The 23,227-nt window shown below is 51.3% G+C and overlaps 2 protein-coding genes across 2 annotated transcripts in view; both read right to left on the bottom strand.

The window, feature by feature from the left end:
* The window catches only part of DHRS7C (dehydrogenase/reductase 7C), a 32,016-nt gene extending 12,755 nt beyond the window's left edge, over positions 1–19,261 (bottom strand). Inside the window, 4 exon segments of the mRNA XM_035561935.2 lie at positions 794–897; positions 5,951–5,959; positions 10,754–10,909; positions 17,651–19,261. Coding sequence (XP_035417828.1) covers positions 794–897; positions 5,951–5,959; positions 10,754–10,907 — 267 coding nt within the window. The 5' untranslated portion in view covers positions 10,908–10,909; positions 17,651–19,261.
* A 1,658-nt stretch (positions 19,262–20,919) lies between these two features.
* Positions 20,920–23,007, bottom strand: LOC118255610 (small nuclear ribonucleoprotein E-like). The gene is made up of 4 exons (XM_035561936.2): positions 22,890–23,007; positions 22,102–22,164; positions 21,736–21,896; positions 20,920–21,195 (listed from the first exon to the last, which is right to left on the bottom strand). The coding sequence occupies exons 1-4, from the start codon at positions 22,923–22,925 to the stop codon at positions 21,144–21,146; spliced, it is 312 nt and encodes a 103-aa protein (XP_035417829.1). The 5' UTR covers positions 22,926–23,007; the 3' UTR covers positions 20,920–21,143.
* Between the last annotated feature and the right edge of the window lie 220 nt (positions 23,008–23,227).

Here is a 23,227-nt window from a genome sequence, read left to right as displayed (position 1 = left end):
ATACACTTATATGATTGCTTGCAAAAGATGACTTTTATGTAGCAACAAGTGAAAAGTCACTGCAGAAAAAGGGCCAAATGCAGTATCTCTTGGTCTGGTGACCAGGGGCTATAGAATGTTTGATGTCTTCAGGAACACCTATGCCTGGGAATGAGTTGAGGCATCTGTTGATCATGGAAGGAAAGCTTTTCCATGAACATCAATAAACACCTTCCAAGAAACTACCTTTGGCAGCATGGCAGACTTTACAGGTCTCGCATGTCTACTTACATGGTGACCCAGTGGTAATGAAAAAAGGAACTCTTAGTGTGCTCCATAGCTTGCTAGCTGGGAATTCCTCCCAGAGTAGTGGAGATTAAATTCAACTTTAGACCATCTCCCCTTTTTGAGCACTCTTACTATGTGAAAACTGTGGATGTTTTGTGCAATTAATGAGAATTTTGGATCTCTTACATTTGAATGAGGCAGATCCCTCTACCTAGCATTTCTAGTTGTATGGTTTGGGGCAGGTCTTTGTTCAAAATGCACGGCCGTTCATTAGCATTATCTTGATTTGGGAGAGCAGGATTTCTGACTTATTTTGCATCATGCTCTGAAGATCTTCAAGGTGTTTAGTCTCTTTCTCTCTCGGAATCTGTTGGGTGTATTACGTGGACGACCAAAAATCTTTATTAACAGTGATGCAAGTTTCATGTATACCTCATTTTAGTGTATTTAAAATGCACTTTATGTACCTGAAGAGGTGTTTACCCTCAACTTCTCAATTTTCAAAGCACAGTGAGGAAGCACTTACCATGCTGGGGTCTGCCACACTATTAAAAGCATCATACAAGGCTTCCAACTTCTCCCATGTCCTGCCACACAACACAAGCCTTGCTCCTCCTGCGTGAAAACACCCGAGAACCATTCTAGGGGAGAAATACATTCAGAAAAAATAATAACAATAATAGCAATTTGATAATGCTCATTTTAGTTGAAAATGGGGTCCTGTTTTTGCTAATGATGCTGATCATTTCTTTAAAATTAATGAATTTTGAGAGAGATAAAAAATATATATGAGAAAAAAAAGAAAGTGCCAAATGGCAACAAATGTATATGATTAATAAATTAAAGTTAAGGAATATTTTACTATATTAAATTTATCACAATTAATGATATGACACATTGGTACTTTTTAATCATAGCATGTAATCAAAAGAACAATATGAACAGTTAATGGATGAAGGGTCTAAGTTAGAAGAAAAAATGTTTTAATTGTCTTTCTTCTTTAACTCTCTCCATCTAGAAAACACACTTACTATAAAGAAAAATACATAAAAAATACATGTTTTTAGAGTACAAACTCTTTTATAAAACTTCATGTTGCCCACAGCAATATAAGAAGATACCAACTAATCCCAGAATATAGCAAAGCTACTTCTGTATGCTATCTTCATGAAACTCATAGCTCTATGAAACATATCCACAACTTTGAGATAGAGTTATTATGCAGAGAAACTCACCAGCCACTGTCCCACAGGATGAGATGAAAACATCAATTGGAGAGAGACCTTTCTTACACAGACCCTTCCTTTCACATGTGATACATCCTATGACCTTCCAGGAGCCAGTGGAAGTTATGAAGACCATCTTGAGCTACCTCTGGTTAAGACAGATTCCCTCAAGCCTTCCTAAGAAGGCCACTGAGAAGTTTCTGGGTATGCTGGACTGGAACTGTTCTTTCTCCATACAGTCAGATATTCTGGATTAGGGATTCACCACTGTTTAAGTGAGCTATAATTGTACTTTTCTTAAAGTGAGGATACAGAAGAACAGGCAGTCAGTAATTATTATTTCTGCCACCTTGGCACTGGCTACAACACTGCAGCAAGTCATTACTTTAGGTCTTCATGGAAGCTATGTGATTAACTCAATCCAGATTATGAAATACCACGCTGAAGCATTTTGACAGTTTCTGCCTCATCTGTTTTCTTCTCTAGGTGGTGGAGGAAGAATTATATTCCTCACTGCCCTGTCAGTTGCATGAGAGAAAAAACATTGACCACTGATATCTCATAGGCATCTTGTAGGGAAGCTAACCTGTTACTATAATGTCTTGTAGGTGAGCTGTCTCAAAGCAATTAGGAAGCGTTTCTCTGAAAGGTTGTATAACCAATAGCCCAGCTGAAGTGCCTCTACACCAATGCATGCAGCACAGGAAAGAGAGAAGAGGGTTGGAAACCACGGTGTAAATTTGAAAACTATGATCTAAGTGCTATCAAGGAAACATGGTGGGACAAATCGCACAACTGGAACAGACCAATTGAGTGTTACAAAGCTTTTCAGAAGAGACAGGCAGGGAAGGAGGGACGGGATGTTGCTCCCTATGTTAGGGAATGGATTGATTGCAAAGAGATGCCTCTGACAAACAGCTATGGGACAGGTTGAAGAGCTTGTGGGTTAAAATAAGGGCCAAACACCTTGTGGTTGGGGTCTACTACAGGCCACCCGATCAAGAGGAGCCTGTTGATGAGGCCATCTTGCTTCAGCTACAAGAAGTGTCATGCTCACAGGCTTTCATCACAATGGGAGATTCAACCTCCCGGATGCCTGCTGGGAAAGCTACGTAGCAGGCTGTAAGCAATCCAGGAGACTCTTGGATTCAAGGGTAACTTCCTGGTCAAGGTATCAGACAATCCAATCAGAGGAGCAACGTTACTAGGGCCTGGTGCCCACCAATGCAGATGAACTCATTAAAGAGGTTAAGACTGAGTCAGTCTGGGCTGCAGTGACCACACCCTGGTTGAGTGGTGCTCCATGATCTTGCTGGGGCACAGAGGTGAGACTGACCGGCCTGTAATTCCCGGGTCTTCCTTTTACACTTTTAAAAAACGTGGGTTATGTTTCCCCTATTCCAGTCAGTGGGAACTCCACTGGACTGACACGACTTCTCGAATTTGATGGATTGTAGCTTAGCAGCTACATCCACCAGTTCCCTCAGGACCCGTGGATGCATCTCATCAGGTCCCATGGACTTGTGCACCTTTAGGTTCCTTAGCTGGTCTCAAACCTGATCTTCTCCTACAGTGGGCAGTTCAGCATTCTTCCAGTCCCTGACTTTGCCTTCTGGGCCCTGGGCTATGTAGCTGGAGCTCCTGTTGGTGAAGACTGAGGCAAAAGGTCATGGTTGAGTTTGTGATCTCGAGGAACATGGACCCGGCAAAGAGCAAAGTAGGACCCTGAACTTCCAAAGAGTGAACTTTCAGCTGTCTAAAGAACTAGTTGGATGAGACACTGTTGGAACAGAGGAACTGACTAGAGCTGTCAGCTCTTTAAGGACATTTGTCTGTGTTGTGGTTTAGCCCGGCTGGCAGTCAAACACCACACAGCCGTTCGCTCACCCTCCCCCTCCCACTCCGGGATGGGGGAGAGAAACGGGAAAGTGAAGTCTGTGAGTTGAGATAAAAGACAGTTTATTAAGACAGGGAAAAGAATAACAATAATAATAATAATAATAATAGTATTAATAGTAATAATGTGTACGAAATAAGTGATGCACAATGCAATTGCTCACTACCCGTTGACCGATGCCCAGCCTATCCCCGAGCAGCCGGCCCCCCACCCCGGCTAGCCACCCCTATATATTGTTCAGCATGACGCCAGAATGGTATGGAATACCCCTTTGGCCAGTTTGGGTCAGCTGTCCTGGGTCTGTCCCCTCCCAGCTCCTGCTGCATCCCTAGCCTGCTCGCTAGCAAGACAGAGCGAGAAGCTGAAAAGTCCTTGGCTTGGTGTAAGCACTGCTCTACAACAATTAAAACATCAGCATGTTATCAGCGCTCTTCTCATTCTAATCCAAAACATAGCACCCTGCCAGCTACTAGGAGGAAAAATTAACTCTGTCCTACCTGAAACCAGGACAGTCTGAGAGAGCAATAGCTCTCCTCAAAAAACTGGCTTTCTCCTCAAAAAACTGGCTGCTCGTGGCTTGGACTGGCGTACGTTTCGTTGGGCTAAAAACTGGCTGGATGGCTGGGCCCAAAGAGTTTGTGGTGAATGGAGTCAAATCCAGTTGGAGGCCGGTTACTAGTGGAGTCCCCCAGGGCTCAGTGCTGGGGCCGGTCCTCTTAATATCTTTATCGATGACCTGGACGAGGGGATCGAGTGCACCCTCAGTAAGTTTGCAGATGACACCAAGTTAGGGGCATGTGTCGATCTGCTCGAGGAAGGAAGGCTCTGCAGGAGGATCTGGATAGGCTGGAGCGATGGCTGAGGCCACCTGTATGAAGTTCAACAAGGCCAAGTGCCAGGTCCTGCACCTGGGGCGCAACAACCCCGAGCAGCGCTACAGGCTGGGAGATGAGTGGTTGGAAAGCTGCCTGGCTGAGAAGGACCTGGGAGTACTGGTTGATAGTCGGCTGAATATGAGCCGGCAGCGTGCTCAGGTGGCCAAGAAGGCCAACAGCATCCTGGATTGTATAAGAAGCAGCGTGGCCAGCAGGTCTAGGGAGGTGATTGTCCCCCTGTACTCGGCTCTGGTGAGGCTGCACCTCGAGTACTGTGTTCAGTTTGGTCCCCTCGCTACAAGAAGGACATCGAGGTGCTTGAGAGAGTCCAGAGAAGGGCAACGAAGCTGGTGAGGGGTCTGGAGAACAAGTCTTACGAGGAGCGGCTGAGGGAACTGGGGTTGTTTAGCCTGGAGAGAGGAGGCTCAGGGGAGACCTCATCACTCCCTATAGGTACCTTAAAGGAGGCTGTAGAGAGGTGGGGGTTGGTCTATTCTCCCACATGCCTGGTGGCAGGACGAGGGGGAATGGGCTAAAGTTGCGCCAGGGGAGGTTTAGGTTGGATATTAGGAAGAACTTCTTTACTGAAAGGGTTGTTAGGCATTGGAATGGACTGCCCAGGGAAGTGGTTGAGTCGCCATCCCTGGAGGTCTTTAAAAGACATTTAGATGTAGTCCTTAGTGACATGGTTTAGTGGAGGTCTTGTTAGTGTTAGGACAGAGGTTGGACTAGATGATCTTGGAGGTCTCTTCTAACCTAGACGATTCTGTGATTCTGTGATTCTCTCCATCCCTGTGTGTAACACATCAGGCAGGAAAGGCAGGAAGGCATGGCTGAGCAAGGACCTGCTAGTCAAATTGAGGTGGAAGAAGGAAATACGCTGGCAATAGAAGCAGGGACATGTTGCCTGGGAAGAGTACAAGGGATGCCGTCTGCATGTGCAAGGATGGGACCAGGAAAGCCAAGGCATGGATGGATCTGAGCTCGGCAAGAGATGCAAAGGAAAAAAGAGATTCTATATGTAGGTCAGAAAAGAAAGGCCAAGGAGAGTGTACCTCCTCTTATAAATGAGAAGGAAGAACTGGTAACAACAGACGTAGAGAAGTTGTGGTACTCAACAACTTTGCCTCAGTGTTCACTGTCAGTCAGGCTTCCCACCACTCTCATGTCCCTGTACCTCCAGGCAGGGGCTGAGAGAGCAAAGTCCCCTCCCACTGTAAGCAAAGAGCAAGTACGAGACCACCTGAAGAAAGTGAACAGGTACAAGCCTATTGGGCCTAAGGACATGCATCCCAGTGTCCTGAGGGAACTGGCTGTTGTAGTTGACAAGCCACTCTCCATCATATCTGAAAAGTCACGGAAGTCAGGTGAAGTCCCTGGTGACTGGAACAAGAGAAACATCACTCCCATTTCTAAAAAGGGCAGAAAGGAGGACCTGAGGAACTACAGACCAGAAGAGTAGATTTCCTGGAGAATCTGTGAATGGCCCATCCCCAAAAACGTTTCAGCATGCAGCATGGGAAAGAATGTTAATGTTTATCCTGGGCAAGATGCTATCAGTATCCATGCTTGAGCAGTTCAGTTGGCACAGCTGACCTCCAGGTGTCCCTGCCAACCTAAACAGTTTATCTGATTCTGTGAAACTTTCAAGTGTGCTATGATTCTTCAAGATGCCCAAACTCAGCTGGAGCACTCTAAATTGTGCCTCTGTAAACAAAAGTACTGAAAATATAGCCAACCAGAGAAAATTCATGTTAACATTATCTTAAAATAAGCACTAAAATTTTAAAAATCTTAAAAATATTGAGAGAAAGAGAAAGAAGAGGTTTCCCAGAGAAGCTGTGAATGGCCCATCCCCAAAATATTAAAGGGCAGTTTGGATGGGGCTTTGTGCAACCTGGTGTAGTGGAAGATGTCTCTGCCTATGGCAGGGGGCGGGTTGGAATTAGATGATCTTTAAGGCCCCTTCCAGTCCAAACCAGTCTAAGATTCTATGATTCTTCTAGCCTCCACAATGGCTTATTCTAAAAAATGCTACAGTAATTTACAAATAAATAATATACTTCTCTTCCCACACAAGCATTTGTTTAGGAGCCCACTACAGTCTATTTTATTTTTATTTTTATTTTTATTTTTATTTTAAAGAAGGCAGGTATACATATAAAATAATGTAATTCTCCTCCCTTCCCACAAACAAACTAACAAACAAACAGCATACCATTTCTAGTGCACATACGTGCTTTTCCAGACTGTTCAAGTAATGGTAAAATGACATTTCAAAGTCAGTAACAGAAACCACCAAACCCAGAAACTAACAAAAAAGTCCCAAGGTGGTAATAATCTTATAAATGGAAATAAAGGTAATAAAGTTATAAGAGGTAATAAATGATAAGCGGTAATAATCTAACATGTGCTGGCCCAGTTAAGAGAAGTCTGTCCAGGTCTTCTGCCACAGCTTCCAAATAAGCTGTGGGTGAGGAACACTGACATCAAGAGAAGAGAAGGCTCTGGGGAGATCTCATTGCAGCCTTCCAGTACTTGAAGGGAGCGTATAAACAGGAGGGGGAATGCCTGTTTACATATGTTGATAGTGATAGGACAAGGGGGAATGGTTTTAAACTAAGACAGGGGAGATTTAGGTTAGAAATTAGGAGAAAATTTTTCACTCAGATGGTGGTGAGGCACTGGAACAGGTTGCCCAGAGAGGCTGTGGATGCCCCATCCCTGGAGGCAATTCAAGGCCAGGCTGGATGCGGCTCTGGGCAGCCTGCTCTAGTGGTTGGCAACCCTGCCCAGAGCAGGGGGTTGAACTACATGATCTTTAAGGTCCTTTTCAACCCAGGCCATTCTGTGATCAAGAAATCACAGAAGTAAACCCACTGGCTTAGAAAGAGAACAACGGACCCTGTTGCACATTGAAAAGCCAAGTTCAACATCAAGTGATTTCATCAAGTTTTTTCCTGGCTCCCTTTATATACAGCACACAGGGTTGTTTCACATGTAACCTACCAGTCTTGCTCACAGATAAAATCAGAGCTAGTCTGGGGAATTTCAATCTCTTGCTCCTCCTCAACTATCATAAAGATAATAGTCAAGTGAAGAATTATCCTCATGGCACATCCATTTCCTCCTGAAGACTCAGTTTTCAAGTTTGTCCCTTAAAGTCAGGCACAGCCACTCTAACAGTTACCTACCCAGGCATACCCCCATGCTCACAACTGCACAGGGAACATCTCTAGCCAGGGACGGACCTTATGTAACACAGTTTCCATCCCTTTTTCTTTTTCAAGAAGTCCAGGCACATTCAGTAGTATTAGCTGAGCATGCTGCATTTTGTTCAGTATTATTCTTGTTGAGCCTCCTAGGCATGCGTCTTCTTACATCCAATTGATTCTCAGTACATACACAAACCTCTTTAAAAATAAAGCCACAGTATTTATGAACTGCATCCTATGTATCTGTACATACAATCTCAGTCCATAAACATGTCTTAGTTTTGGCTGGGATAGGGTTAATTTTCTTCCTAGCAGCTGGTATGGTGCTATGGTTTGGGTTTAGGTTGAAAATAACATTTAGAACACACTGATGTTTTAGTTGTTGCTGAACAGTGCTTACACCAAATCAAGGACTCTTCTGCTTCTCCTGCTGCTTTGCTAGTGAGTAGGCTGGACGTGCATGAGAAGCTGAGAGGGGACACAGCCAGGACCCAAACTGGCCAAAAGGGTATCTCATGCCACATGACATCATGCTGAACAATAAAACTGGAGGGGGTTGGCTGGGAGGACTGCCATTAATTGGGGAATGTCTGGGATTTGGTTGGGTGGCGGTGACCAATTGCATTGGGCACCACTTGAGTTTTTTAATTCTTCTTTTTTTCTTTTTCTTTTTCTTTTTCTTTTTCTTTTTCTTTCCCTTTAAACTGCCCTTATCTTGCATTTTTACCTTTTTTTGATTCTCTCCCCCATCCCACTGGGGGAAAGGAGTGAGTGGAACAGCTGTGTGGTGTTTAGACGTGTGCCAAGTTGAACCACAGCAAAGCATAACAATTTTTATAGACTGCTAGAATTGTAAATGTTCAATGGTATTTAGGCATAAATGAAGTAGAAGAGACAAAAGACATCATAAGTGGGTTCTCATTTGAGAAAAATATCTAGTAAAATAAATCAGTTTTCAGTTATTTATTACAAAAACACAACTTTCTTCCTTCACAATAGTTGTATCTTTCTGCAAAAATGAAGCAGAACCTGCTGATTTCAGTATTAGCCAAATTTTATTCAAGATGCGGAATACCACAGTTTAAAAGCACATTCATTCACTCTGAGTAGAAACAGGTGAGAACACCATTCATTTCCTACCATTTAGAAGGTTAATAAGCAGTGCTAAACTGAACCTGAGCCCCTCACTTTCTTTATTACCTAGTAATTTGATTAAAATGTCCACATATATCATTTCTGTTGCAGATTTCACAGAATCACAGAATCATCTAGGTTGGAAGAGACCTCCAAGATCACCGAGTCCAACCTCTGACCTAACACTAACAAGTCCTCCACTAAACCATATCACTAAGCTCTAAATCTAAACGTCTTTTAAAGACCTCCAGGGATGGTGACTCAACCACTTCCTGGCAGCCCATTCCAATGCCTAACAACCCTTTCGGTAAAGAATTTCTTCCTAATATCCAACCTAAACTTCCTCTGGCACAACTTCAGCCCATTCCCCCTCGTCCTGTTACCAGGCATGTGGGAGAATAGACCAGTCCCCACCTTGCTACAGCCTCCTTTAAGGTATCTGTAGAGTGCGATAAGGTCGCCCCTGAACCTCCTCTTCTCCAGGCTGAACAACCCCAGTTCCCTCAGCCCCTCCTCATCAGACTTGTTCTCCAGACCCTTCACCAGCTTCGTTGCCCTTCTCTGGATTCGCTCAAGCACCTCGATGTCCTTCTTGTAGCAAGGGGCCCAAAACTGAGCACAGTAGTCAAGGTGCGGCCTCACCAGAGCCGAGTACAGGGGACAATCACTTCCCTAGTCCTGCTGGCCACACTGTTTCTTATACAATCCAGGGCGCTGTTGGCCTTCTTGGCCACCTGAGCACACTGCTGGCTCATATTCAGCCAATTTTTTGTGTGACCAGGAAGTTTCTGCATCCTTTTTCTGCTAATAGTAATTGTATCTGCTTTGGAAGATTTAACCGTTATTAAATGAAAAAAAAAAAAAAAAAAGACCAACCCCCCCAAAATACCTATGGTTTCCTTTTGATCTCTGAAAGTGAGGCTGCCAGTTTATGACAAAACTAGCAGACAATTGGAAACAGTTCATATATTACACTGCCAAGGAACCATCCAGCCTCTGCCTCACACCTTTCACCCAGAGACTCATATGCTGGCCATAAGTCTAAATTATGCCTCTCTAAACAAAAATACTTAAATATAACCAACCAGATAAAATGTATGCTAATATTATCTTTAACTGAAACCGTAGTTTTCAGGAAAGGGGAAAGGCTAGGTGGGATGTTGAGGTCCAACTTTATCTCATGCCTTGTCTCAACAGGCCCTGATGAACACCACTCCTTATTAGCATAGTTTATATTTCTGTCACAGGTCACTGTTCTGCTTGCCTAAGAATAATTATGCAAGAGCATGCCTTTCCAACAACTCTTCCCTGCTTGGGAATGTAAGTTTTCTGGCATACTTAGAAAAGGCCAAAATGTAACCCCAAGCTATGTTTGACTTAGGACGTACTTGCATCTACTGCCCTTCAAGTAAAGTCTGCAGCAGGACTGTGCATAAGCAATGTATGACCCAGTGCTTTTAATCTCATAGGACTGTGTAAGAAGGAAATACGGACCAGGAAGAAACAGTAAGTGACTGCTCACTTGGTCAACCCATTTATATAAACATAATTATGACATACCCTTTTCTTCCTTCCAGTGAACCCACCATCACACATAGTCAGACATCCCAGTTGGAGGTACTGAAGAATATCAAGCGAAGAGGAATAACATAGGTTATAGAGGGGTAAAGTGATATGAATAGGGAGAGAGGGCTGAGCACTTCCGTATGCAAGTGGAAGGGAGCAGGAAGTCTAGAAGCTTTTAAGGGCTGACAAGGAACATGTAACAGCGTAATATGACACCTGTTTATACTGATCGCTGCTACCCTGCAGTGGCAACCTATGACATAAGACCTCAGAGAAGCACCATGCTAAAAATAGCACTCAGTGTGCTTATAAAACCTCTTATTCTATTGAATTAAATAAACATAAAGCTCTGCAGTTCCTAAAAGTCCAACAGCAGTTCAGCTGAGTTCTCAGCTGAGTTCTCAGCAGAGGCTGAGACTAAAAATGTACATTTAAAAATGACAGCCTTTATTTATAACCATATTTCCTAACTTCTGCAGCCAGCTCAAGGTAATGAATGCACATGAAATCATGTAGAAGAGGATCCCTGCCCATTTGTGTTCTCTGACACTGAGAAGAACAGAGACAACTCACCATTGCCTAGTCGAGAGATGGCATCTGTGATCACCACCACCTTGTTTTGTACTGCTGACCGGGACAGTAGCCATATGACTGACTGGTAAATATAAATAATTCCACTGATCCCTAGAATAACCAATGGTAGGGCAAGTACAGCAAGAATACCCATATCTGTGGAAAACAAGAGTACATATGAAAGTAACAGTAATTATAATGTGCATTCATTATTTTTCAAATTATTCTTCTCTACAAAAGCAATTTTTTTATGTATAGAATAGCCAGAAATCACAACATGCTAAAGGCTTGAAGCGGTAGGAAGCTTGTTTTCCAATCAGCAGTTTCTCATTAAGCTATTTTAATAAGTTCTTTTTTATTATTATTCGTTTTACTCATTATTGCATTTTCTAAACAAATGTAGTTTTCTTTTATTCAAAATGACTCTCTGTTGGCAAAAACATAACAAAATTTTAGTACAAATATTGCCTTTAGGCAAAACATAGTATAAAATATAACACTAAGCTTTTAATTATGTTTCTATTGTGGGAAAACAAATAAAAAGCTTTTTATCCTAATTTCGGGTAAAATACATAATATAAATGCTTTCTGTTTTAAAAGATATAGAAAAAAATCACTTACTATGGCAGGTAGAATCCTGGTATGGATAAAGTTTTCTTTTGAACAAATTTTGTATTACAAGCTTAATTAAAGTCCTTCAGCATTTTTATAGAAGATCGCATATGTTGAGGCTGCTTGCCCTCTATGAGAATGGCTATGTATAGGCTACAGCTGTGACAGACGGTTTTCAAAAGTAAATATAGCATCTACAGTGTGATTCACATGCCTGACCTATTAGCTAATAGGCTGGACAGTCATGTAAAAGTTTTTAGTACAATATCAGTTCAACTGTACAATGAAGCATTTATTACTGTCTTCCCCTGGGTTGCAGTTGTTCATAGGAGTTGTACATAGGAAACTGAGCCTATCTCAGTTTCCTGTCACTGGCCTTCAACTAACTTTTCAACTAACTTTATATGGAAAAACATTCGTATAAACTCCATGATAACAATATGCCAAAAAAAAAAAAAAAGTGCCATGAAGAATTTGTGATTTGAAGTAATCACTGTTCCGCAATATGTATGTGCTGGGAAAAGGTCTCTGAGCAAGCTGGCTTTGGGATTTAGTGCGTAACACTAAGCTAAGAGCTGCTGCCAGACAGCAGGGTGCTGAAAGTACTGTAATTCGAAGTGGCACAGTCTGCTTTCCAACCCTGGTATTTGCAAGGCAGTTGCATCTCTTTTTCCGGCAATTTCAGGGCCATATCAATTAGGTAGGTGATTTCCTGCAGAGGGGCAGTATTTAATCTGACAGTCTCGGTTCCACGTTTATCTTTGGGATTCTACAGGAAAAAATGATTTACAGTAAATCATTCCTTTTTTGGTTTTTCGAAACTTTTTATCGCAGTCTTACGAATGTAAATTTTGACAAGCAGATTCAGTACTCCTGTTTGTGCTGTGTAATTGGTACTTTAAATCCTATAGTCCAACTCTCACCGGGCGGCGACTCCTGCCAGGCCCCCAGGCCCCGCAGCGGACCCTGGGTGCCGATTCCCACAGGGCCCCCGGAGCCCGTGGCGAACCCTGGGCGCCGACACCCACCAGGCCCCTGGGCCCTGCGGCGGACCCTGAGTGCCGACTCCCGCCGCGCCCCTGGGCCCCATGGCGGACCCCAGGCGCCGACTCCCGCCGGGACCCCGGAGCCCGTGGCGAACCCCGGGCGCCGACTCCCACTGGTCCCCGGGGCCCCGCGGCGTACCCTGGGCGCTGACTCCCGCTGTACCCAGGAGGCCATGGCGGACCACAGGTGGCAACTCCCACTGGGCCCCCTGGCGGACCACAGGCGCTGACTGCTGCTGAGACCCCAGGCCCTGCGGTGGACCATGGGGGCTGACGCCCGCCGGGCCCCTGGGCCCCGCGGTGGACCCCGGACGCCGACTCCTGCCAAGCCCCCGGGCCCTGCAGTGGACCCCGGGTGCCGACTCCCGCCAGGCCCTTGGGCACCACAGCAGACCCCGGGCGACGAATCCTGCAGGGCCCCTGGGCCTCGCTGCGGACCAGGGCGATGACACACTCCAGGCCCCTGGGCCCCGTTGTGGACCACGGGTGCCGATGCCTGCCGGGCCCCCAGGCATGGTGGCGGATCCCGGGCGCTGACTCCTGACGGAAGCCCCTGCCCCACGGCAGACCCAGGTCACAGACTCCCGCTGGGCCCCCGGAGCCCATGGCGGACCCCGGGTGCCGACTCCCACCAGGCCTCCAGAGCCCTGCGGCGGACCCCGAGCGCTGACTCCCGCCAGGCCCCTGGACCCTGTGGCAGACCCCAGGCGCTGACGCCAGCCAAGCCCCTGGGCCCTGCGGCGGACCCCGGGCACTGACTCCCTCCGGGCCCCTGGGCCCCGTGGCGGATGCTGGGTGCTGACACCCTCCGCATGTGGGAGCCCGCGGCAGACCACAGGCGCCGACTCCCACCGGGCCCCCAGAGCCCACGGTGGACCCTGGACGACGACTCCCGGGGGGACCCCAGAGCCTGTGGCAGACCCCAGGCACCATCTTCCGTCGGGCCCCCGGAGCCTGCAGAGGACCCCGGGTGCCAACTCCTGCTGGGCCCCCGGAGCCCGCAGAGGACCCCAGGTGCAGGCTCCTGCCAGGCCCCCGGAGCCCGTGGCGGACCCCGGGTGTCATCTCCTGCCGGGCCCCTGGAGCCTGCGGAGGACCCTGGGCGCCGACTCCTGCCAGACCCCCAAAGCCCGTGGCGGATCCCAGGCGTCGACTCCTGCCGGGCACCCGGAGCCCGTGGTGGATCCTGGGCTCCAAATCCCGCCGGGCCCCCGGACCCCACAGCTGACCATGGGCGACGAATCCCACCAGCCCCCTGGGCCCGGCAGCAGACCCCAGGCGCTGACTCCCAACAGGCCTCCGGAGACTGTGGCGGACCCTGGGCGCCAAGTCCCGCCGGACCCCTAGGCCCCACTGCAGACCCTGGGCGCTGACACCCACTGGGCCCCTGGGCAGATTCTGGGCAACAAATTCCGCCGGGCCCCCAGGCCCCACAGCAGACCCTGGGCACCAAATCCAGCAGGGCCCCTGGGCCCCGCGGCGGATCCCAGATGCTGACTCCCGCCAAGGCCCCAGGCCCTGCAGCGGACCCCGGGTGCTGACTCCCGCCGGGCCCCCAGGCACCGCAGTGGACCCTGGGCGACGACACACTCCAGGCCCCTGGGCCCCGTTGAGGACCACGGGTGCCAATGCCCGCCGGGCCTCCGGGCTCGGCGGTGGACCCCGGGCACCGACTCCCGCTGGCCCCCCGGGACCCGCGGCGGACCCTGGGCACCGACTCCTGACAGAAGCCCCTGGCCCCGCGGCAGACCCCAGGCGCTGACTCCAGACAGAAGCCCTGGGCCCCGCAGCAGACCTGGGTCACAGACTCCCGTTGGGCCCCCGGCCCCTGCGGAAGACCCCTGGCGCCAACTCCCGCTGTACCTGGGAGCCCGCAGCGGACCACAGGCAGCAACTCCCACTGGGCCCCTGGCCCCGTGGCGGACCCTGGGTGCCGACTCCCACTGGGCCCCCAGGCACCACAGCGGACCCCGGGCACCGAATCCCACTGGGGCCCTGGACCCCCGCAGCGGACCCCAGGCGATGACACACTCAGGGCCCCCGGGCCCCATTGAGGACCCTGGGCGCTGACTCCTGCCGGCCCCCTGGGACCTGTGGTGGACCCCGGGCACCGACTCCTGATGGAAGCCCCTGGCCCTGTGGCAGACCCCAGGCGCCAACTCCAGAAATAAGCCCCAGGCCCCGCAGCAGACCTGGGTCACAGACTCCCGCCGGGCCCCCAGAGCCTGCGGTGGACCCTGGGCACTGACTCCCGCCGAGCCCCCAGGCCCTGTGGCGGACGCCGGGGTCCGACTCCCAACGGGCCCCTGGAGCCCTGTGACGGCCCCCAGGCGCCTACTCCAGCCAGAAGCCCCGGGCCCCACAGCAGATCGGGGTCACAGACTCCCACTGGGCCCCCGGTGGACCCCGTGCACTGACTCCTGCCGGGCCCCTGGGCCCTGCTGCGGATCCCAGGCGCTGACTCCCGCCAAGCCTCTGGAGCCCGCGGCGGACCCCGAGCAACGGCTCCCACCGGGCCCCTGGAGCCTGCGATAGAACACGGGCGCCGACTCCTGACGGGCCCCTAAGCCCTGTGGCAGACTCCGAGTGCTGACTCCTGCCGGGTCTCTGGAGCCCGTTGCAGACCCCAGGCGCCGACTCCCGCCAGGCCCCCAGAGACCGTGGCGGACCCTGGGCTCTGACGCCAGCCAAGCCCCTGGGCCCTGCGGCAGACCCCGGGTGCTGACACCCTCTGCATGTGGGAGCCCGCGGCAGACCACAGGTGCCGACTCCCACTGGGCCCCCAGGGCTCACGGCAGACCGCAGAGGCCAACTCCCGCCGGGCCCCCAGAGCCCACAGTGGACCATGGGCGATGAATCCTGCCAGCCCCCTGGGCCCCGCGGCAGACCCCAGGCGCCAACACCCAACGGGCCTCTGGAGACCGTGGCGGACCCTGGCCACTGACTCCTGCCGGACCCCTGGGCCCCGCCGCAGACCCTGGGCGCTGACACCCACCGGGCCCCTGGGCCCCTCGGCAGACACCAGGTGATGAATCCCGCCGAGCCCCCAGGCCTTGCGGTAGACCCTGGGCGCCGACTCCAGCAGGGTCCCCGGGCCCCACGGCAGATCCCAGGCGCTGACTCCCACCCAGCCCCGGGCCTTGTGGTGGACCCCAGGTGCCCACTCCCTCCAGGCCCCTGGAGCCCACCGTGGAACCCAGGTGCTGACTCCCGCTGGGCCCTCGGGCCCTGTGGCAGACCCCGGGCGCCAACTCCCACCAGGACCCCGGAGCCCGCAATGGAACCCAGGCGCCGACTCCCACCGGGCCTCCGGAGCCCACCATGGTCCCCGTGCGCCAATACCTGCCTGGCCCCTGGAGCCTGCGGTGGACCCCGGGCACCGAGTCCCACTGTGCACCCGGGCCCCATGGGCGGACCCCGGGCGCCAACTCCTGCTGGGCTCCCAGAGCCCGCGGTGGACCCTGGGCGATGACTCGTGCCGGGCCCAAGGAGCCCGCCTCGGACCCCGGGTGACAACTCCTGCCGCGCCCCTGGAGCCCACCTCGGACCCCGGGAGCCGACTCCCGCTGGGCCCCCACGTGCCGTGGCGGACCCCAGGCACCGAATCCCACCGGGCCCCTGGAGCCTGCAGCCGACCCCAGATGGCGATACACGCCAGGGTCCCGGGCCCCACGGTGTGCCCTGGACAGCGACCCCTGCCGGGTCCCCGGGCTCTGCATTGGGACCCGGGCTGTGATCCTCTCCAGGCCCCCAGGCCCCGAGCTGGACCCTGGCCTGTGACCCTCAGGGGGCCCCCAGGACCCGTGGCAGTCCCTGGGCAGTGACCCACTTCCGGGCCCCTGGGCCCTGAGGCGGACCTTGGGTGCCCACTCCCACCAGGCCCCCAGGTGCCATAGTGGACCCCATACGCTGACTCCCACCAGGCCCCCGGGCCCCGTGGCGGACCCTGGGTGGCAATACACGCCAGGACCCCGAGCCCCATGGCGGGCCCTGGGCAGCGACCCCCGCTGGGTCCCTGGGTGCTGCGGCTGACCCAGGCGCCAAGCCCCGCCAGGCTCCCGGGCTCCACGTTGGGACCCAGGCGGCAATCCTCTCCAGGCCCCTGGGCCCTACACTGGACCCCGGCCAGTGACCCCCGGCAGGCCCCCAGGACCCATGGCAGTCCCCAGGCGGTGACCCACTTCCAGCCCCTGGGCCCCGTGGCAGACCCCAGGTGGCAACCCCTGCCTGGACCCCGGGCGGCCCGGTGGGGGTCGCCGCCTGGGGTTCGCCGCAGAGCCGGGGGCCCAGCGGGTGGTGGCGCCTGGGGACAGCCATGAGGCCTGGGGGACCAGCAGGGGTCCATGCCCAGGGTCCGCTGCACGGGTCAGCGCCTGGGGTCTGCCGCGGGGCCCAGGGGCCCAGCAGGGGTTGGCACCCGGGGTCCGCCACAGGGCCCGGGGCCACTGCGGGGGTCGCTGCCTGGATTCTGCCGTGGGGCCTGGGGGGTCAGCAGGGGTCGCCATCCGGGGTCCGCCGTCGTGCCCAGGGGCCTACTGGGGGTCGTCGGCCGGGGTCCGCTGCTGCGCCAAGGGGCCCGCTGGGGGTTGCCGGCCAGGGTCTGCTGGGGTGCCTGGTGGTCTGCCGTTGGTCGCTGGGCAGGGTCCACTGGGGCGCCATGGGGTTTCTCCTACCAAGGTTTTCTCCTACCAGGCACCAGCTCAGTATGCAATGCTGTGTTAATAACACCCAAGCATGTAGATGTTAAACTGTAACTGCTTTTAAACCTATTTGTTGGTAAGAAAAGAGTTCAGTACACCACCTTCACAGGGCAAAAATTCACATGGAAGAGCAGAAAAACCCAGGAGTGCTTCCTGAACTTCACGTTACCAACAGCACCATTGGATTTAGATCCTGGCCTGGCATCCAGGATGCACGGTCTGCAAGCACTGCTGCGATGTGGAAGTGCCAAGGCAGGTTTTTGGCCTGCCCTGACTAAAACACTTTTTTTTTTTTTTTTCACAGGCAATACAAAGAGTGTGCCAGGTATGCTGTAATGCCAGTGTGCCAGGTCAATAGAGGATATCCAAACAACAGAGGCGTTTGTCCTAATTTCTGGCATGAAAACACTTTTACAGCATTCTTTTCACGAAGAAACCCCTCTCTGTCTTCTCCAATGCTCCAGGACCTGCTGCAGCTGCAGCGGCTGCGCTGGTACAACCCGCATCTTTGACAAACCTTTTCAACAGTTCTGCTTTACCTCGGCACAGTTGAGGTCACTCCTCTTCCTCTTCCAGCTGAGGAAGCAGCTTGCGGGCTCTGCCACACGGTCAGTGCAGAAGCAAAAGCTGGGAACACAGGAGTCAAACTCTCACTGCTAACGAAGCCACCAGGGCAGAGGGCTGACACAGACCCGCCAGAGGCAAAACCGTACCCGCTCTCCCTCCCAGCTGCGAGGCTCGCCGCAGCAGCCCCAACCCGAAGCGCTCACAGTGCTTTGCTTGGTGATGTCACCGATGAGTCAGAGTCCCCAGATGAGGATCTGCCTTGCCAGTCTTTAATGTTGTTGTTGGTTTTTTTTGTGTTTTTTTTTTTTTTGAAACATACGCAGGTTATGGTAAACCTTCAGGTAAACCACAGATCAATAGGGAAGAAGTCCCACACGAGGGAAGGCCGTGCTTTTCTTCCAGGCAATGGCGCATGCTTTAACATGCTGCATTCGACAAAGAAGCTCTCTCCATTTTGCACAGTGGCAACAGGCACGACTGCAACACACACAGGTGTAGGCAGCACCTGCAGGTCCCAAACCCTTAACCAATTTTTAGATAGCACCAATTTTTTATGTAGTGGCTTTCCCTTAATCCATAACCCCTTTTTCCTTTATATCGGGTGGCTCTCCTCCATTGTTCTCTCTGTCATTTCCTCCCCAGTGTCTGAGCAGGCACTGGGAATCGTTTCCAGAGGAAGGGTACTGCTGAAGCTACAACATTTACTCTCGGGAAAAAGAGAGTATGTGAAAGATACATACTTCCTTTTTTCTTTTTTCTTTTTTTTTTTTTTAAAAAAAAAATCTCTGAAATCAACGCTGCAGCCTGGCAGCAAATAACTATGGGAGTAATGATGATTCCTCATCCTCACTGTAACGTTGTAGTTAATCTCATAAAGAACCAATTTCCCCAGACAGTGGCCATTTGAGATGGGAAGGGGCAGTAAGAGGAAGTTTTCTTTAGACTAGCTCTTCCCCCAGAACACCTCGCCATCCAGCAACAAATTCAATTCACCTGCTCTGTCTGATCAGTCAAACGCGCGTCCGACTCCAGCACATGCCACAGCGGTGGTTCTGACGTGGTTTGAGAATCACCTATCCGCAGAATATCTCGGGTTTGTACACTCAAATAAACGCCGTATTTTCGAATAAGGCCCAGAGCTCACACTCCGAGTGCAGCCTAACAGCACCAGAGGGCTGGTAGGTTAAACATTCCCATCCTGGCAACAGCACTGACCCGGGCAACAGTAAGCATCCCTTCTGCACTTTCATCGTGAACATCAGCATAAGGAAACAGAGATCTCCTCGATCCATTTTTTAAGAAACAAACACCAAGGTCACCCAACTAGGTTGTTTTCAGCAAACTAAAGGAGAAATTAAGGTGACAACCGGGTGCATCCAGAGTTAGTCAGATCCTGAAGACAGTTCCTTTGGGAAACGGAGGAGCAGCGCGCCAGATGACGCCTACCTTACAGCGCACCCATCAGAGGCACTGCTACAAAAGGAAGGCAGAAGGTTGGAACTCAAAATAACTCGCAAGGCACCCGTTAAGGGGGAAGCTTTAATTTCCTCAGCAGAACCTCCCCCCTGAAGGCAGCCCAGGGACTCTTTTGCTTCCCTAGGAAGACGGCAGGGACAGGGCAGGGCGGTGGGATGGAGGGGACACAGGGCCAGATGGACCGGCCAGACGGACGGCCAGACGGCCGGATGGATGGACAGACGGACGGCCAGATGGCCCGAAAGGCCTGAGGAAGGGCTGAGGAGCAGGAGGGAAGGGCAGGGTGAGGGGAAGGGCGGTCCTGGCCTGACAGGGGACCTTGGGCCTAACCCCGGGCCAGCAGCTCCCTGTCTCACAGGGCCCAGGGGGGGCTGCCTGTAACAGGAGATGCGGGCAGGTAAATTTACAAGCACTGCATCACAAATACCCTGCAACACCTCAACTACTGACTGGGACAGCCTCCTTCCTCACCTCCTGGAAGCTCCAGCTGGCAAACCAAGGACAAAATGAAAGGCAGATGTGGAGGACCTCGTAAGATACTAGTTTGTTCCCTATGTGCCCACTGCTGGTGACACGTAATGCCTCCTGTTCCCAAATGACATTGGCACGTTACATCTTTACTACATGCTGAAAGGAACTCAGCAACTTGAACACAACTTAGAATTACCGATCCCAGCAGCAGGCTGTACAGCTGAAGCTGCTTTAGCCAATCAAGTGTGTCATGCTGCCCCTCAAAGCTTTCTTCCTGGGAACGTCTGCTGTGACACTCCTGACATATTACTTCTCGGAATGGCAGAACTGCGCTGGGTAGGCCCCACAGCAAGACTCATAGTTCTGTCCTTCCCTTTCAGGAAAGGATCTCCCACCTTGAATTGATTAATTTTCATGATAATGAGACACAAATTGAAGTTTTGAAAAACTGAATGCTGATTAACAGATTTCTAGCACAGCCTGTGCATCAAAATTCATTTCTCTCCATTCAGGTAATCTTAGTTTCTGAGTTACAGTTACAGTCAACATTTTTCTTTTTTTTTTTTTTTTTTTTTTTTTTTTTGTGATCAGAAAAATGAGGGGACTGGTTGCCCCAAGTCAGCCAGGGAACTTATCTTTGGTCGATGCACCAAGCAACTCAGCTCTCTTGGGAAACTTAAATAGAACAGACAGATCTCCAAACGGATAAAAAAAATAAATCAAATGATAAAAACCCAACCGATACATCTGATACCCCAGCTTATTGAACAGCACAAGGGTTTAATCTACAGGCTCTGTCCAAAGCAGCAAGAAGTGACAGATTTAATCCAAACCAGTTGCCCGCTCTCACTCTGATCTGGAGATGTTATTTGACAAGCATGCGTATCAGTAACACTTGTAAACGCCTGGGTTACTGCACCACAGCCCCAAATCCCTCACGGGTCCACTAAGATACTTTTACTGATTGATCCACAATAAACACTCCCAAAAAGATTCTCAACAAGTTAAACCCTGTTTAGAAAGAATCTGAGGAACCTGTCACTGCAGCAACAAAGGGCTGCAATTGTATGCAAAATCTCCAACACCCTCCTCAGCACCCTGCTAGCTCAAGGACTGCGTAGGGCTTCCATGCCCTGAACAAGTCCACCCTGGCCACATAATGCAGATGTAATGTTCAAGAAAGCACATATCGTTATCGAAACTTATCAGATCCGCAGCAAAAAGAAAAGCCCACGCTTCTATATTTTTCCTCCTTCTCCATTCACAGAAGGAAGAGACTGAAAACAAGCAGATCTGTGTTTTACATTTACAGTTAATGTGAAAAATGTTTATTTGTGAAATACATCACGTATTGTTTCAAGCTACAAAAAACTCGCTCCCACAACGGAAGGACTTTTGACCTCAGCATGCAACCCCAGTTACAAATAACTTCCTATCTACCAGCGGGCCACGTTCCCCTGGCACTCAGTCACTCCGCAGCACGGCAGCCACCTTTGTTCTAAGGATGGCAGGTTCTAGTTAGAAACGCTCTGTAGAAGAGTGATGTTGTCCCCTTTTAACAGGATCTGGCCTGCAGCACAGAGAAGGGAAAGAGAGGATTAGAGAGAGCCCAGAACCTGAGAATAATCTTGTGTTTTCAGAAAGTATTTCGTGTGGTTGAGCAGGTTTTGCCCATCACACAGAGTCCTGTTCCTGCCAGCTGCCCCCACACTCACAAAGTCCCACTCCAGCCACCGTCCCCGTTCCAGCAGCACGCTGTCCCTGCTGAAAACCCCAGCACTGGGCACACATCGTTGCTTCTGTCCACCAGCAGGTGGTAAAGAAACACTGCCGCTACCGTGGCTCCCTGCTTTGACTCAGAGATCACAGCAAGTGTGAGAATCGCCCAGGGCCACCGGCTTTAGATGCAGCTGTAAGGAGCTGTGACCAGACTCCTCCAGCCAGTGCAGGCCACTTGTTATTACACGTTTGAAAGACCAGAACTGGTCTCAGGCAGGGACAGATTCTCTTCATTCAGCAAAATCACCAGCTCAAAAATCATCAGGGACAGAGATGTAGCCAGTAATTGCTCACTGAACTTCAACATCAAGGCTCGTCACGCGTTTGGTACCTCTCAGTGCTGCTATCTAGAAGGCTCACCCGGGCAGGTTTCAGACCGCGCGTCACTCGGGTTGCACAGACACACGACACACCCAGCTGTTTCCTTGATTTTGTCTTGGAGTGAATCTCCTCTGCGTCGTCCAGCACCAAATTCATGTACTCGTCAAAGCCCTAGAAATCAGCAACAATGGCAATTAGTTCAGCAACAACACAAACCATCATCAGCTTTGCTGACCAGGCTGGACAATGAAGACTAATTATTAGAGAAGTACGATTTTTTTTTCCCTTCTGCTAGTTTTTTCTTGACAAGAAAAATAGGATTGTGAATGAGGGAAAACAAACTAACGACGTAACGCGGGGTCGTGCTGATACTCACGATGATGCAGCCTTCTATCCGCATGTTTACTTGCTCGTAAAGCCACACCTGGATCCTCGACCTCTGCAGAATGAAGGAGAAGAGTAAATTGGAACACAAACACTGCCAGCAGTTTTGTTCTCTCTCACGTGTTCAGAAATACCCGCTAACCATAGCCGCTATAGCTCTCAAAACACTCCAAGGAGCAACTCTCAGGGGCAGTTTCAATTAACAGTCTGACATTTTAGAGCGTTATATGATTGGGTGAATACCTACACGTTTGCTGAAGAACACGTTTCCCAGTCACAAGGGAACACCCCTGCACACCTGACTGCACGATCCCACTCCCGTTAACATGAGGGGGAAACGCCGGGCTGCGCAGCAGCTCCTTGTACCCACCAGCACACCGCATCAGTGCTCTCCATCCCCACAAAACCTGCCTCCGAGCAACGGGTGGTGAGGCCGAAAACTCCAGCGCGGGGGATCCCGGACCCTCCCCCTGCTACCCCACACACCCCCCCAAAGCCCCATCCCCCATCCCTTCCCCGTCCTCTCTCCGCGCGGGTACTCACTTTCTGCAGGTAGCAGAAGATGAGGTTCTGGGGCGCTGCGTTAAGGGCTCAGCACGGGGACAAGAGCTCCAGGCCCAGGACAAGGCCTCAGGACAAGGCCCTCAAACCGTGGAACGAGGCCCCAGGGGCCCGGGACAAGGCCTCAAGCCGGGCCGAGACCCCTGAGGCCCGGGCCGCCCCCACACCCGCTCCCCTGTCGCCCCCCGCGCAGGAAGGCTACGATGGGCTGCACATCACCTTCTGCACCTTCTGGCCCTGCCCGCGGTACGCCATGGCTGCCGCCGCCTCGCTGCTCCCCGTCGCCCCTGCTCTGCCACCGCCGGAAGCCGCTGAGGCTGGGCTGGAGCGCGCAAAGGACGCTGGGATGCTGGAGGACCGCGGGGGGCCGCTCTAGCAGGCCGGGAGGACCACGTCTCTATGGTCGCAGGCAGGTGTCCCTGCGCCAGGTTTATTGGCGAGCAGCGAGGCTGGGGGGGGAGGGGGGCAAGACAGCCTTAAATAAAATACAAATATAAAAAGTGTTATAAATGACTGAGTCCCAAATAGGATTACAATCAAAGTTTACAATTGATTAA

Source organism: Cygnus atratus, chromosome 18 (assembly GCF_013377495.2).
Source record: "Cygnus atratus isolate AKBS03 ecotype Queensland, Australia chromosome 18, CAtr_DNAZoo_HiC_assembly, whole genome shotgun sequence".
In the NCBI taxonomy this organism is placed as follows: Eukaryota; Metazoa; Chordata; class Aves; order Anseriformes; family Anatidae; genus Cygnus; species Cygnus atratus.
The sequence above is the reverse complement of the archived record's forward strand: the minus strand, read 5'-3'. Positions and strand labels throughout refer to the sequence as shown.

What these genes read in the sequence shown, in the direction of transcription:
- LOC118255610 (XM_035561936.2), bottom strand. Translation starts at nt 22,925, where the DNA reads ATGGCGTACCGCGGGCAGGGCCAGAAGGTGCAGAAG. An exon ending in AGGGCCAGAAGGTGCAGAAG is followed by an intron (nt 22,165 to 22,889) that starts GTGATGTGCAGC and finishes TTCATTCTGCAG; the next exon opens with AGGTCGAGGATCCAGGTGTG. An exon ending in GGATAGAAGGCTGCATCATC is followed by an intron (nt 21,897 to 22,101) that starts GTGAGTATCAGC and finishes GCTGATTTCTAG; the next exon opens with GGCTTTGACGAGTACATGAA.